The sequence below is a fragment of the Prionailurus viverrinus genome, chromosome C1 (genome assembly GCF_022837055.1).
Source record: "Prionailurus viverrinus isolate Anna chromosome C1, UM_Priviv_1.0, whole genome shotgun sequence".
NCBI classification, from domain to species: Eukaryota; Metazoa; Chordata; class Mammalia; order Carnivora; family Felidae; genus Prionailurus; species Prionailurus viverrinus.
Window position 1 is genome coordinate 6542841 of NC_062568.1, and position 15976 is coordinate 6558816.

Consider the following 15976-nt stretch of genomic DNA (forward strand, 5'->3'; position numbering starts at 1 on the left):
AAGCCTATTTGACAAAAGAGGGTACTGATCTATGGGCAGTAGCTACAAAAAAATACAGCATCAGGCCTCAAACATGCCACCAATGGGATGGGTCATCACTGATAGAGTCACTATAGAGGCCAGACCCCCTATGGGCAGGGGCATTGAGTTTATCTGGCTCCAGATTCCGTAGTTAAGGGGCAACGCTGGCTTCCATGATAATTTTTATTGCTGATAATGCACAGAGTACCTATTAATCTCCAGACAAATTATATTGCAACGATTCCAAAAATATTTAGCCCAGTGCAATCATTAGACTAAGTGAGTGAAGACACAAGAACAACAACAACAAAAGTATGTTCTTAATTTAAAACACTGGCAAGGACATGCATTTTTAAAGTAAACAAAAAATAAGTTAAAATAGCTGATGTTATAAAGAAGCAGTCCGTTTTATACATATTTCCTTTTATTCAGCTGCCTTTAGAGCCAAGATTCAATATCCAGAAGGCAGTTTCCTAAGGTGAAAAATAATGCATTGAACTGGTTTGAGCACTTTGATTTAATTCTGCTTGTGTTGATTTTTGTGAATTTATTAGGGTGATCCTGGTTCCTATGGATTGCCAGGCTTTCCAGGATTAAAGGTAAATGTACACGATTATAAAGATGATAAGTATATTTTCATTCATAAGTACAATTCAGTGTCATTCAGAAATCGTATTAGGGCATGCAAGTATGCACACAGTAACTGGAAAAGGAGACACGTTTATTTTATGAATTGCATGATCTAGCTGTAAGTGCAAAAAAACTAACACACAAAACTGTCTGAAGCAATCCAAAAATAGTGTTAAGACTTTGCACAGAATCTCAGTGAGCGTGTGTCGTTCAAATTAAACAGTTTGTGAGACAGTTTGTCACCCAGTCACATTTTTTCTTAAAAAGGAATGTTTGTGTTTCTTTGTAGGGGGAACCAGGACTGTTTGGAGATCCTGGATCATTTGGATTTCTTGGCCCAAAGGTAAAAAAATAAAAGGCTTATTTGAGTATAGCCTGATAAAATTCTATATCCCTTATGTTAACTAATTTATTTTTAAAAATATTTGAAAGAATCCTTGAGAAACGGAAGTTTGGAAAGCAACAGAGTTAATTTTGTACATATTATCTCAATGCGTGTTGTAAATGTTTATATTTTACATTTGAGAAATCAACCTTTTGAACGTGAATAATAATGAAAGCTTCAAAAATTCCATGGGGATCAGCTAGTATCCCAATTAAAATCAGAGGAAGTTGTGGAGAGCTCTCTGTGGGGCCACCTAAATAAGGCCACCTAAAATAAGGTATAGATTCAGATTTTGTAGATGAATAGACTATTTATACCAGACTGCCAAGTTCAACGTGAATGCTCATAGTATTTCTAAGAAACTTCCTGGTTTCAGAAGTATCTAGTTTATGGGCATGAAAAAACTTTTTGAAGTTTTTTTTTTTTTTTTCTTTCGTGAGAATTTTGCCAGGTGATCCTTTACTTCTGCTTGCAGGTGGAGGTCGGATGCTTTTGTTATTCCCCGATCTCTATGAACCATTCTTTTTTCTGGTCAGCCTATAATCTTTATTTCTCAAATGAATGCACCCTTGGTCCTTCTAATATTTAATTACAGGCAACATGAGAAAAATATTAATATTTCTAAGAAAAGTATCTGAATGAATGATTTCAGGGGGACCCTGGAGATCGCGGGTACCCAGGACCACCGGGTGTTTTGGTAACTCCATCTCTTCCGCTCAAAGGTTTGTGTCTAGCTTGGTTCCGCCATAAATTATTAGGAAATGGGACTTGGGTGGCCCTGACGGAAGAGTCTGGCCCAGTATTTGTGTATTTTGCATGCTTGGAATGCTAAATACCTTGATTTTAGCAAGAATATGTAATTTACAAGTGCAGGTCGATAAGTGCATCTGGACCATCTCTGTTGGCATAAGACTCCAAATATTATTTTTTTTAGCATGTAAGCTGTATGCAGAGATTTTTGTTATGTCACCCTTCTAATTTTAATTGCTAAAAAATGTTTCCAAACCATCTAAGACCTACCAAGATGCTGCCTCCAAGAAAGTGACCCAAGTCAGTGTGAAAGACAGTGCCGCTCAAGGTTCATGTGTCTGCAGAGAAGGGATCTAAGATTCTGCAGTTTTAAAAAAAGTTTATTTATTTATTTTGAGAGACAGAGAGCTTGAGCACAAGCGCGAGTGGGGGAGGGGCAGAGAGAGATGGAGGGAGAGAATCCCAAGCAGGCTGACACGATCAGCATGGAGCCCAAAGCAGGGCTCGATCTCATGAATGGTGAGATCATGACCTGAACCAAAATCAAGAGTCGGATGTTCAACCGACTGAGCCCCTCAAGCGCCCCTTAAGATCCTGCATTTCTGGGGCGCCTGGGTGGCGCAGTCGGTTAAGCGTCCGACTTCAGCCAGGTCACGATCTCGCAGTCCGGGAGCTCGAGCCCCGTGTCAGGCTCTGGGCTGATGGCTCGGAGCCTGGAGCCTGTTTCCGATTCTGTATCTCCCTCTCTCTCTGCCCCTCCCCCGTTCATGCTCTGTCTCTCTCTGTCCCAAAAATAAATAAACGTTGAAAAAAAAAATTAAAAAAAAAAAAAAAGATCCTGCATTTCTAACTGTGGCGAGAAACTGCAAGAACAATCTCTTAGTTGTACTCAACCAAGCCTCACAAGAAGTAATTGTGTGTGAATTTTAAGATGTATATGTACGTTTATTACACTGACACGGGTTGTTGTTTTGGGCAGGCCCTCCAGGGGATCCGGGGCGCCCTGGCCGCTATGGAGAAACGGGGTCTGTTGGACCGCCTGGTCCCCCTGGTCCCTCAGGACCACCAGGGGAAACCTGTGCAGGTAGAAATCCACTGGCCTCTGTGCCAGATTTCCTACATCTTCCTCCTCCCTGGAAGTTCTCAACTCTAGCTGATACTGATGTCAACTAGGAGCGTTTCAACTGGTGGCGTACCCCACCCAGATCAAGAATGTTGGGCATTCTGGAGCATGGACCTAGACATCTGCTGCTACCAAAGTGCCTCTTACTTCTATGTGTACAGCACGGCTTAAGAACCACTGAACTCAAGCCAATTAATGGCTTACTTGGAAGAAATCCAGATCCCTCAGCTGTACCTCGGAAATACTGAGTCAGCATCTTGGGGGTGTGGTGAGGAATCTGTGGGTATAAGAGGCAAGTTGTCAGAGGCAGATAAGATTTGGAAACTGGTGCCAGGCTCAGAGTGTTTTTTCAGGTCTTTCCATCCTCTTGGAAAGGCTCTCCCTGTTGACATCTATTCGTGAAAATTGAGTTCCTCTTCGTGAAAGATGGAAACACAAATTATGAATTAAAAGATAAAACTGTGATTCAGCCTTCATTTAAAAAACAAAACCAAAACAACAGTCCTCACCTCCCCCCAAAATCAGTAACCCCTCCAAAACAAAACAAAAGAAAACAAAACCTTATAGCTCATGGTAATCCAGTTGCAGAAGTGCCTGGGAAAGAATCCTATTGATATAGGACTTTGAACTCCTTCAAGTGCTGTGCTGGTTAATATTCCCAAGTAAGATTAGGAATAGAAGTGTAGAGGAGATTTGCATTCTGGGAACTCAGGAGAACTCATTAAATGTACGAGGAGAAAGTCTTGAATAGACGTAATTTTATCCAGTCCGTGTCTCTTGTTCTATTTACTGAGGAGTGAAAAATTTCCTGACATTCATCTGTTAACTACAAAGTTCTTTAATTTTCTATGAATCTAGCTTCCGCTTTGTAGGATCTGATAACTGACCACAAAGGTGGCAAAGTTTAGTTTATTTAATCTGTAGATACCGTAGCCTTGGCTTCATTGACCCAGGGCTATCTAAGTTGTGTAGACAGTACTCAGTTGGTCAGGAATCATTAGCCTCTGGTATTAGATTTCTTCTTTTGGGCATATTTATAATAAAATAGTGGCTCTAGCAGATTGAAATCAAAACCCAGTGGGAGTAAGCAACACATATCTCTAGCAGATTGAAAGCTGAATATAACAGAAAGCCTCTTAATTCCACAAGATTTTTTTTTTAAAGAATTAACCCAATGGCTTTCAAGTCTTGACTGCAATCTATTATAAAAAATATATTTAGTATTACATTGCATTTGCATTACATTGCACACATATGTGTATCCACATATACATATGATTGAAACACAAATTTCATAAAAGAATACCTTTTGGGGTACGATGTATTCTATTTTCTATGCCACTCTTTTGTTTTAAAAAAAATTTTTAATGCTGGCCACAACTGAATTGATTTTGTGGGTGCTCAAGGTGCTATATTCCATACACCGTAGCCCATTTTCCCTGTTGGAAAGTGGTCGAGCATTTTCCATAGACTGGGGCAAGACACCAGGTAGCATCCAGGTGCATCCAGTGACTGTGGAGGTTTGGAGACAAGTCTTAGGAATGACATGAAGACAAGCTGACAGCCAAGTCAACAGTAACACCTTTCATTTAAGCACACCAATGTTCATAGCCTTTGCTATGCTTATTTTACAATCATCTAAAATATTTACCATGAGATAAGTAGGGTTTTGGAGTCAGATACCTGTGACTGAATCCCAGCCGTGCCACTCAGTGTAGTATGCTGAACTAGTTACGTGTTTACACTATGGACTAAAAACATTCCAGGCTCTACCACATACAAGTGGTGTGGTCTTAAGCATTTACGAAACCTCTCTGTGCCTCAGTTTTCTCCTCTTTAGAGTGCAGTTCTTGTTAGGGTTGAAGGAAGCAATATGTAAACAGTTCTTAGAATGCCGTTAGCCATGTTATTTATTATTGGTCTAAATTTCTGTGCCTTCTCTATAAGGTACAAACTTTGCAAGATTGTTTCAAGAGTAAGGCTAATGTTTGAAAATACATGCAAAGCCCCAGCATATATGCACACTGTAATGAATGCCATTAATTTAGTTAGCATGCTACTTACTGATTACTGACAGGGTTTCTGTTGTCTATTGCTGAATGAATTACCCAAAACCTAGTGGCTTAAAACACCAATCATCATATTACCCCTCACTGTGGTTCAAGAATTCAGGAAGGGCTAAGCTGAGCAATTCTAGATTGGGATGTTCATCACCATTATGTGGCTGCAACAGACACATGAGGACTGGCTGGGCATCTCTGTCCTCTTTCTTTTGTTTAGTCTCATGGCCTCTCTGTCTGGCTCTGTACTTATTTAGGCTTCCGTAGAGCATGGTGGCTTCAGAGCAGTGATATTGCTTCTATGGTGGCTCCATATCTCAAGCATTTCAGCTCACAAGGCAGAAGCTGAATCATCTTTAATGACGTAGCCATCGTCTTTGTACATGGCATCACTCCTGCTGTACTTTGTTCGTCCAAACAATCACAAAATCCCATCACATTCAAGGAGAGGGGAACAAGAGTGTGAGGGATGAGAGCTACCATGGCAGCCATCTTTGGAAACTATAATCTTCCACAGAGAGATTCATGCTCAGAAAGAAGATGCTTCTCACAGGAAGGCTTCCTGCTGTCTTTAGCCAAAGCCCCCAGTAAGAGGGTCAGATGTCACAAGAAAGCAGGATTTAGCTTTTACTCACTTTGACCCCTGAACACACCGAACATTTCAACATTCATGGAGCGTGTGTAATTACGTGTGGCTGGAGAGAGAGAGATCAGGTTCTAATACAGCACCTCTATGCCTCTCCCCAACCTACCTTGCTATGAAAGGTATGGTATTCTATATCTTACGGAGATGATATGTGAGTCCATATTTTTATTTGCTACATGTGCTAATATGTTCATCCAGATTATTTTTAACCAATATCAAAGTGGAAAGATTGAAAAAATAATAATTTTAATTAAACAATATGTGTTTTTTCCTCCAATAACCCTAAATAATAGGGAAAAAGTAAGAAAATCCGATTCCTCAAAATTTCCACTTGTGGGCTTATTTCAAAGAAGGTGAGGTATTCTTATGGCTGGGAAATCAAGTTAATTTTGAAATACATTTTTTTCCTTTAAAAATTTTTACAGTCTAAGGAAGAATGTACGGATTTTGATTTCTTCTTAAAAAAAAAAGTTTGTTTACTCTGAGAGATACATGTGGTTTTCATTCTCAATTTCTCTTGGAGGCATGATGGGACCCCCTGGGCCAGGAGGGTTTCCTGGTCATCCTGGATTTCCAGGGGCAGCCGGTATCCCCGGGAGAGCTGATTCCACTCCAGGGAAACCAGGGAGCCCGGGACCACCTGGGTTGCCTGGAGCTCCAGGACTGCAGGGCCCTCCAGGATCAGATGGTAAAGTGCTCCTCATTCACGTTCACTGGCATTTATGTTGCATGTGATATCTGCAGTGTCATTCCGAAAATGTGACTTTCTAAATATTTTTTAACATTATCCATTATGTCATGAGCCAAGTTAGTATTATTAATAATACAAAAAAGTAGACTGATGTTGGAGATCACATCAGCTAAAGCATATGGTTGAGGATTTAAGTGTGAATGATAGAGTTTTGTAAATTACTACAATTTCTATTTTTTCAATGTCGTTTTAATTTTTATCAGAGTTATATAAATAGAGGTGGTGTAAGAGACAGTTCTATGAAGCCTGTTGTGAAGAATTGCCATCCTAGCCAACCCCTTCTTCTGTTCCTTCCTCCCCAGGGGCAATTATCTTCGCACAAGTCATTGGAATCTTTTTTTATTTGCCTTTCTAGTGTCCTTAAATGTGCTTGTATTTCTTTCTTTCTTTCTTTCTTTCTTTCTTTCTTTCTTTCTTTCTTTCTTTCTTTGATGTTTATTTTTTTGGGGAGATGAGGGGCAAAGAGAGAGGGAGACACAGAATCTGAATCAGGCTCCAGGCTTCCACCTATCAGTACAGAGCCCAAGGGCGGATCGTGACCGGAGCCATAGTGGAGGCTTAACTGGCTGAACCACCCAGGCACCACCTTGTATTGCAATTTCTTGATTCTTGACTTTGAGACTTATCTTTTCACTTCCTTCCATAGAAGATGAAATTGGCTCTCGTTCAGTCCCTCCCCACCACACATATGCACATTTTCTACTCCCAAAGCCTATTCAACGTAGTTATTCTCTTAGTTTTGACTACATAAAAGTATTCAGTATTTACACTGAATGGTTACATAAATGCTGTTCACCAGGTCTGCCATCCAATAATGTATGTTATTACTTTTCTAGTGTACCATTTTGTTAAGAGTAGTCTTGGTTTTTTTGTGTGTGTTTGCTTGCTTTTCAATATGCCTACTGTGAATTTAACCTCAAACCATCTAGAATTGTATAAATTTCCATTTTAACTCATGAAATATTTTATCAGTATTATCTCTTTGAATAAATCTCTCCTGGAGCTTTTTAACCTGTTCAAATTAGGTCAGGTTGCAATTTTAAGCCATCTCAGACACTGTCTCGAAATCTTCCTTTACCAGGAATTCTTTTTCTCTTTGTCTGTGTCTCTTTATGTTTCCCTCTGTCTCTGTTTCTCCCTCTCTCTGGGTCCCCTTGTTACCTACAATTCACATATTTCTGTCATACTTCTATCTCATATATCCATCATCATGCATCCTGAAAAAAGTATACTTTATCTGTCTGAAAATGCCTTTATTCTGCTGTGGAATTTGGTTGATAATTTGGCTGAATATAAAATTCTAGATTGGAAATACATTTTTCTAGGCATTGTCCATTGTTTTCTAGAGTTGAAGAAGTCCAATGACATTTAGATTCTTGATCCTTTGTTTGAAATCTGTTTTCTGCTCTGAAATCTTACAGAATTTTTCTTTTTTCTCCAATGACCTTCAATTTCACAACGACTTGCCTCTGTGTGGGCACATCTGCATTCATTCGTAGGCGCTCAGTGAGCAAGTTCTAGCCAACACAGATCCTCCATTTCTGGAAAAATTTCTTGAAGTGTTTCCCTGAAGATACTTTCTCCTCCATTTCCCCCCTGTTTTCTCCTTCTGAATTCTACATATTTGCCTATTAGTGAATCCACCATATATGTTTCTTTATTACTTTTCACCTTCTTATTTTTCTGTAACACTTTCTCGTAGACTCCCTCAACTCAGCTTTACATCTCTGCTCCAGAATTTTTCAGTTTCTACTTTCATAGTAATTTTCCTTTCGTTTCTAAGGATTTTGTTGTTGCTATTGTTCTGTTTTAATGTTTTTTTAAAAGTTTTTTAGGTTTATTTATTTTGAGAAAGAGAGTGAGTAGGGGAGGGCAGAGAGAGAGGGAGACAGAATCCCAAGTAGGTTCCATGCTGTCAGCACAGAGCCTGGTGTGGGGCTCAAACTCATGAAGTCATGAGACCATGACCTGGGCAGAAGAAACCAAGAGCTGGATGCTTAACCAACGGAGCCACCCAGGAAGCCTCTCAATGTTTTCTTTTGTAGCAATCTGTTCATGTTTTAGAGGTGAAATGCTTTCCTTCATCTACTTTTTAAATCATATACTTTATTTCAAAGTTTTCTTCTTGCTACGTTGTCTCTTTCCTCCAATTCTGAGGGGCCATAGTTGCTGCTGTAATTCTTGAGAAGGGGATCTTATGATTAAATTGTTTCTTTAACCAGTCCTCCTGTTTGGGGCATTGTCATTCTACTTCAAGGTACCAATTCCTGAACTTTGGGAGGGATTTCTCATGTAAATTGTGTTCTTTGTTCCCTTTCCCCACTGCCTGCTTAGAATTCAGCTTTTCAGGGTCTGCTAGGTTCTTTTACACTTTTTGCTTTGTTTCCTTACCTCCCCCCCCCCTTTTTTTGTCTTGTGAGCTTACACCTTTTTATAATATTATTTTACTGTTTGCTGTTTTACTGGGATTCAGGGAGAATAAAGAACTTATTGTTTATGTTTTATCTGTCACACTTAATCGAATATCTCTGAATTTTTGCTTTTATGAGCTTTCTTAATTTGTTAATTATTCATAATGGAAGGGGAAAAGGATGTTTGCTGCACAGTTATTTTTGTTTGTTTGTTGTTTATCTATTGTCTTTGTTTTTTTGTCCACCTTTCTCTACAACCCACTAAGTTGGGGTTGAGATTAGGATGGCTTTATCAATGGTTGTGGGAGCAGAAGCATGCCGTGACAATTGTATGGTCTATTTGTTTATATATTCTTATATTAGAGAGAAAGAAATTTGGAAAATGAATGGAAGAAAGTGGGCTTCAGGGGAAAATAAGAGTGCAAGAGACATTTGCACTTGTTCTTTGGAAGACATTCACAAAAACTGAGTGCTTCTCTTATGCCCCGTCCCCCTTTCCCACTGTAAAGTTATATATTGTAGTGTCGGGCACCCTGGACCACAAGGAATAAAAGGCAAAGCAGGTCCTCCAGGAAGAAGAGGCTCGAAAGGAGAAAAAGGCAAGTATGCAGCAAAGGTAGGATTTCCTGAAGACACTAGCTTATGGGGGGGGGGGGGTTGGAGGCATTTATGAAGTGGGCAATGGAACATTTCACTTCGATGCGATACGCACCTTAGTTACCCCCTTGAGTGCCCCTTTTCATCACGTGCTTATGATGTGGTTAGAACCTAGCCAAAGTCAAGTCTTTGTATCTGAGAGTCTAAAGGAGACCCTTGCCTGCTGTGAAATTTGCCTCAGAGTGGTGACTTTTTTCATGAGGTGCTTTTTGTTCCTTGAAAGAAGCAGAGATGAGAAAGTACTGATCTTTTATTTCACTTTCTCTCTGTGGGTCCATACTTCCCCATGTCATCAAGTGTTTGTGTCTCAGTGTTTCTCCACTGTAAATTGTTTGGTGCCTTTCTGACCATCTGGAACAGGTGGGTATGAGAGCATAAACACAGCTGAGTTTGACCATCCGAAAGGCTTTTTTTTTCGACTAAAAGTCCTGATGATTAGAAAATGCATTGTAGTGAATTATCAGTTGTAAGAGGCAATGCAGTCAGTAATCCTTTTTCACATATTATTTTGTTTCTTTATTTGTTTAGAGTTTATGCTCTAACCCGATTTGTTTTTTTGTTTCTTCAGCAGGAACCAGATAAAAGACTTTCAAACTTTTAAAAATATGATTTCTTATTTTAAAGTTCCTTCAGTAAAAGTGGGTATCAGTTTATCAGAATGAGTTTATTTAAAGACCCAAGATACCCCATTTGTCCAGAAATGATACACCTGCCCCACGTGGACCATGCCTAGGTACCCCTACACAGTGCCCCTCCCCTGCTATGTCACATGTTATCAGTTATGGGAGATAAGAACCATGTACGTCGCACCCTTTTTGTTCTTATTTTCATTCTTGGTTTTGTTTAGTAAAGGCTTTTTGGGATTTTGTGCAGGAAATATGACAAAGCTGCCTTTTATCCTCTGTCTAGGAAACGCGGGGCTCTGTGCCTGTGAGCCTGGTCCCATGGGCCCACCAGGCCCTCCGGGACTTCCTGGGAGGCAGGGTAGTAAGGGAGACTTGGGGCTCCCTGGGTGGCTTGGAGAGAAAGGTCATCCAGGCCCTCCGGGTGCTGAAGGATCTCCAGGACCACCAGTGAGTAGCTCTTACCAATAACAATCTTTCTAGTTAAAAGAGACAGAGATAAAATTCAACTGTAGCTCTTTCTGACTTATAGTATGATATATATGTTATGTTTTGAACCTATACATATATTAATGACCAAAAAAAATTATCTATGTTCATTCATTCATTCAGCTAATATTTATTGAGCACCTACTATGTTCCATGTGTCATTCTAGGTGCTGGGGATGCAGTAGGGAGCAGAGCACAGTCTGTACCCTCCTGGGGACTCCTGGGGTTGGGAGGGACGCATGCTGGGTAGCAAATAGATGAGTACGTATGGCTGATGATGATAAAGGCCATCACCATCTAATGTAGCTTGAGGGGAGAAGCTGGAGGAAATGAAGACAAAGAAGTGGCTGGAGGTTATGTGGGGTTGTGGAGCACGGGGTTTGGTGGGTGCATTGGGTTTGGGCTTTTATTCTGGATGACAGGGAACAGCCAGTGGAAAGTTTTAAGAAGAGACAGACATAATGCTCTGTGGCTGACATTAGCTTCGAATGGCTCACTATGGTAGTTCTGGTAAGAACAGATAACAGGGGGAGAGGGAAGGAGGGAGATGGGCTGGAGGACTGCTGCATAGTCCTGGTGAAATACGATGGTAGACAAATTAGCATGTTGGTGCTGGGTGTGACGAGAAATGATCAGATTCTCGATATGTTTTGAGATCGGTGCTAATAGATTGGCTGTTGGGCTGGACATGGGATATTAGAAGGAGCAAAGTTAAGGATAAGACCCAAATGGGGAAGCCAATGTGAGGAGTAGGTGTGGAGTGGGGAAAGGAAGTATCACTGGGGCCATCTTAAATTTGAGGTGCCAATCAGTCAAGCAGGTCAAGGTGTTGAAGGGTAGTGAGATGGTATTCAAGTAAGAGATTCCGATGCGAGGTCCAAGGTGGAGATACAGACATTGGCTTTGTCAGCGTTTATGTGATATTTCGTGCCACAGAGTAGATCTGTTTTGAAAATGTTCTCATCTGCTGACCATTACAAGTGACTCGAGTTGAGGCACAGCCTTTCAGCAACTTGACTCCTCAGAAGAAACTCACTGGCCCTAAGGGCATTACTCTGGAGGCTGGACACAGCCTGCCTGTCCCCTCTTTATCAAAGAGCCTTAATCCTGGGGTGACCTGGAGCCTACCCATCAGCTTGAATGTCCTCTTTTTCATTTTCCCTGGGACATGCCATGACAATAAGGTTCCAGTCTGAGAGCCTTAAGTGAGGGTGACAATTAGGCTCTCTCTCGGTACCACCCTCAATACGCTTGCAAAACACACTCACAAAGTCTGCTCGACAAGAAGCTAACTCCTTAATACGTGTATGTTGAATGAACACGGCCGCAGCTGTTAAGCACTTTGCATTTTATAGTCTGCTTTTTCCATTCGGCATTTGGGCACAGTCATTTTTTATAGTGGTACCTTCATTAAGAAGATGATACTGATTCTAAAATATTTTTATGGCTTTCTCTTGAGTTGCTTCTCAGGGCTAGCCTCTTTGAGTGTGAATTGCTAGTTTGCCCAGGGTTGTCCTGGCTGAGCTTTATGTCATTCGGCTGCTGTACGGCTTACTCTTAGGACAGGTAATGTTTCTGATGTCTTTTTTTCTGTACATGATCCTGTCCATATGACTTCTCTGCATTAAGTTCATCACAGTGTGGTTACAGCTGGGGACTAGATCCTTATACCACGAGGCACTGTGAAAGGAAAGTGTTTGGGGGAAAAGAATGGATACAAAGAGAGAGCACAGAGGAACCACACACAATCACTGTGGGTGCTCTCACTTCATCGGACATGTCCTCTCTCAGCAGCTGGTCCCTGGCCTCAGAAGCCACAGATTGGTAGGCAAATAGAAAACACAAAAGTGCGTTTAGGTTCTTTACATTTTTTTTTTTTTTTTTTTTATGGTTAGAACAAAGCTTTGTATTTATTGCCATAGTCTGAGGTTGGGGGTTTCCTACCAAGATGCTGTCATGTTAAGCATGGGGACTGGGAGGCACGTGGATCCACTTTCAAATCCCAACTCTGACACTGGCAAGCTCTACGGTCTTCCTGAGCCTCAGTGCCTCATTTATAAAATGGACATAACAATGGGGTAAGAAGTCAGTTCAGCAACATATTCTGAGGGCTGTAAGGGATACACCAGTGATCAAGCACGGTCACTGCCCCTGATGAGTTGTAGAGCAAACCAAAGGTCATGGACTTGACATGGGCTAAATCTGACCTACTGGCTTGTTTGGTTTTGTCTTCATGGTGTTTTATTTTGTATTATTAATAAGATTTATGGCGGCCCTTGAGAAATTGGAAGTTCATTAACACAGGGTCAGTGCATTCCCACAGTTGCCAGGAGCTGAGAGGTGACAATGCCTGTAGAAGGGCTGGGTGCTCCTGGCTCCGCGCTGTCTATCCATCTGCTTCCCTTGCTAGGCACGGCCCCTGTGGGCATCTGTGGCTCAACTTCCTGATCTAGACCATGTTTTAAACAACTGTTACACGGCTGGCAGAGAGGAATTTGTTTTGTTGCTGTTGAGACTTTGTTGTTGTATTAACACATGTATTTAATGATCTCAGGTCTTGGAATAATGACAAGTAGCCTTGATCCCAAAGCTGCTGGGAACCTTTGCCCCAAGAATCTCTTGGATTCAACCTTTGTTTCACTAAGAATCTAAGTCTAAGTGCCATGAAGGCAAGACGGTCTGCTGTTAACTGTTGTGTCCTTGCTACTCTCAGTACTCCCTGGCCCTTTGTAGATTGTCAGTGAATGTCTCTCTAGTGAAATCCAAAACCAGTGCTGGTTATCTATTTTTTTTTTCTCACTAGCTCAAATAAGTCTGAGATCTGACTCTAGTGCTGAATATTCTATATCTGCGCAGCATTAGAGAAATTTATAGTACATTCTAAGTCTTCAATGGCTAACTAAGGAGCGGCTCAGACTCCCGGGACACCAAGGTCTCATTTATTAAGCATTCCACTGGCATTCTCCTTCTGGAGAGAAACTGGTTCGTGTGCCAAATGAATGGTTTTATGTGTTGATAGTTTATCCATCGGAAGGGCGTTTTCATTATCTGCCTCTTGGGCTGAACACTGTGTCTCATATACTTTGGACCTGTCATGTTGTCACTTATGACTTAGTCCATACAGGAAAAATAAGCATTTAAGCAACACTCAACCCATATTAGCACTTTGCGATTTCTAAAGTTCCTTTTCTGTCTATTCCAGCTCTTTCTACTGAGAAATTTGTTCCACCCGCCTTTTTGATGTCACATAGACATCGTTACCTGGGATGCTGTACTACAGTGACGCCCCTGGCGGGGGTGGGGTGGGGGGTAGTTAAGTGGGTGTGTGGAACTGTTTTTTTTCTACACCAGATGGCTCCCAAGCATTTTTGCCATTTGGGTTTTTATGCCTGTTGCATACGGTTTTGGCTTCCTCTTCATTCTTATTACCTAATGCTGCCATCATACTGATCTCCACTGTTACCTTCTCCTCTTAGTAGTTAACTGCTTATAAAGTGCCAGTTAAGCAGGTTAAGCTTGCATGAACTTGTTAGATTGTATGAAAATAAGGCAAGGTGGCATCTGTGTGGGAAAAGTAAACGGTCTTCTCAGTCATTTTTACCTCCGTCTAAATTCTTATCTGTGTTTCTTGACTTTCAAGGTCATCTGATAAGTAACCTTAAGTTATGTATAGTGTTTCTGTAGCTGTATTTACTATGATGCTTGGCCACTCTAATATGCTGATGGTAGGTTTCCAGATTGTTGACATGGCTTAATATTCAGTAATACGTATATAAAACCATGACCCAAACAGTGAGTCTCAGAGCAGTGTTGAGGTCAAAAGATGATGAGCCCATCAGTGAAATCAGCTATTTACTTGCTATATAGAGGAAATATATCAACCGTGTAACCATGGTTCTTATTTTCCCCTCCTCTTGCCCATCAGTTGCCCTCAATATCACAAGCTTATCCCTAAACTTCTGCCTTTGGCTTTAGTGGCAGCTCTTGTGGTTAACCTACCTTCTTCTTTACTCCTCATTCTATTAAAATGCTCAAGATAGTTAAAAAATTTGATTATAGGGGGCGCCTGGGTGGCTCAGTCGGTTAAGCGTCTGACTTCAGCTCAGGTCATGATCTCGCGGTCCATGAGTTCAAGCCCTACGTCGGGCTCTGTGCTGACTGCTCAGAGCCTGGAGCCTGTTTTGGATTCTGTGTCTCCCTCTCTCTCTGACCCTCCCCCATTCATGCTCTGTCTCTGTCTCAAAAATAAATAAACGTTAAAAAAAATTAAAAAATTTGATTATAAATTTTTATGTTGAGATAAATTTTATGTTAAGACTCAAAGAAGTTACACAATCACGCAGAGTTCCCATGGACCCTTCACCCGGCATCCCCGATGATAGCATACATAACCATAGTACGTTGCCAAAACCAGGAAATTGATAATGATAGATGCTTCTGTTGAATCTGGTACAGACCTTATCCAGATTCCACAAGCTTCTAAATGCAGGTCAAGACCTTCAGTTTTATAAGGTAGGACCCACCTTAGAAGGTAAGGAAGAGAGTGATACCAAGGGTACCACACCAGAATCTGGAACAGGTGATTTAGAAGGAAAGAAGAGAGAGATTAGATGTAGGTGAATAACTTTTGACCCATCAAAATTAAACTGATTCATTCCTCTTATTTCTCACCAAGGGAAAACCCGGTGCTGCAGGACCACTTGGCAGTAAAGGAGAAAAGGGAGACATGGTTGTGTCAAGAGTGAAAGGTGAGTCTAGTCAATCACTTAGCTCCCTGCCATTTTTATGAATGATAGGTGAACTTTCATCTTGTATTCATTTCCCTGTGACCACAGATCAATTTTATAACAAGACACAGGATTGTTCAGATTGCTTAAAAAAATATTCCTGGCCCGGGGCTCCTGGGTGGCTCAGTTGGTTGAGTGACTAACTCTTGATTTTGGCTCAGGTCATGATCCCAGGATCATGGGATCGAGTCTCGTGTCAGGCTCTGCACTGAGCGTGGAACTTGCTTAAGATTCTCTGTCTCTCTCTCCCTGTGCCCCTCTACCCCACTTGTGCACTCTTGTGCTCTCTCTCTCTCTGTCTCTAAAATAAAAAATAATATTCCTTGACCTTCACAGAGCGGTGAGAATGTGGAACCTCAAATCCTCTATCTCTGATTTGAAAATATAGATGCTCCTTTAGCCACCTATTTAAATCTTCATTACTGTGAACTTGGATTTGACACAAGACCTCCTTTGACCTGCCTACCAGTTTTTCAGTGCGTTATGGCATCCTGTGTTCATCAAGACTATTTTGGTCATGACAGAAACCCAGCTTGAAGTAGTTTTAGAAAACATTATTGACTCAGCCAAACAAAATTTGAAATGTTAGACGTAGTCTCCCAGGACAGCTGGGTCCAGGGGACTGCACCATCTGCCTTTCTCC

General features: G+C 41.1%; 1 protein-coding gene across 11 annotated transcripts in view; it reads left to right on the plus strand.

Annotated features, from left to right (window-relative positions):
* Window positions 1–15976, plus strand: part of COL4A4 (collagen type IV alpha 4 chain) — a 135498-nt gene that overhangs the window by 61486 nt on the left and 58036 nt on the right. For all 11 annotated transcript variants that reach the window (XR_007154992.1, XM_047872283.1, XM_047872288.1 and 8 more), the window contains 8 exons: window positions 576–620; window positions 941–994; window positions 1689–1758; window positions 2766–2870; window positions 6139–6303; window positions 9287–9376; window positions 10344–10507; window positions 15222–15294. Coding sequence is in view for 10 of the 11 variants with exons in the window: in XM_047872283.1 (XP_047728239.1) it covers window positions 576–620; window positions 941–994; window positions 1689–1758; window positions 2766–2870; window positions 6139–6303; window positions 9287–9376; window positions 10344–10507; window positions 15222–15294 (766 nt within the window). In the remaining variant the exon portion in view is untranslated. The remainder of the gene's footprint in view (window positions 1–575; window positions 621–940; window positions 995–1688; window positions 1759–2765; window positions 2871–6138; window positions 6304–9286; window positions 9377–10343; window positions 10508–15221; window positions 15295–15976) is intronic.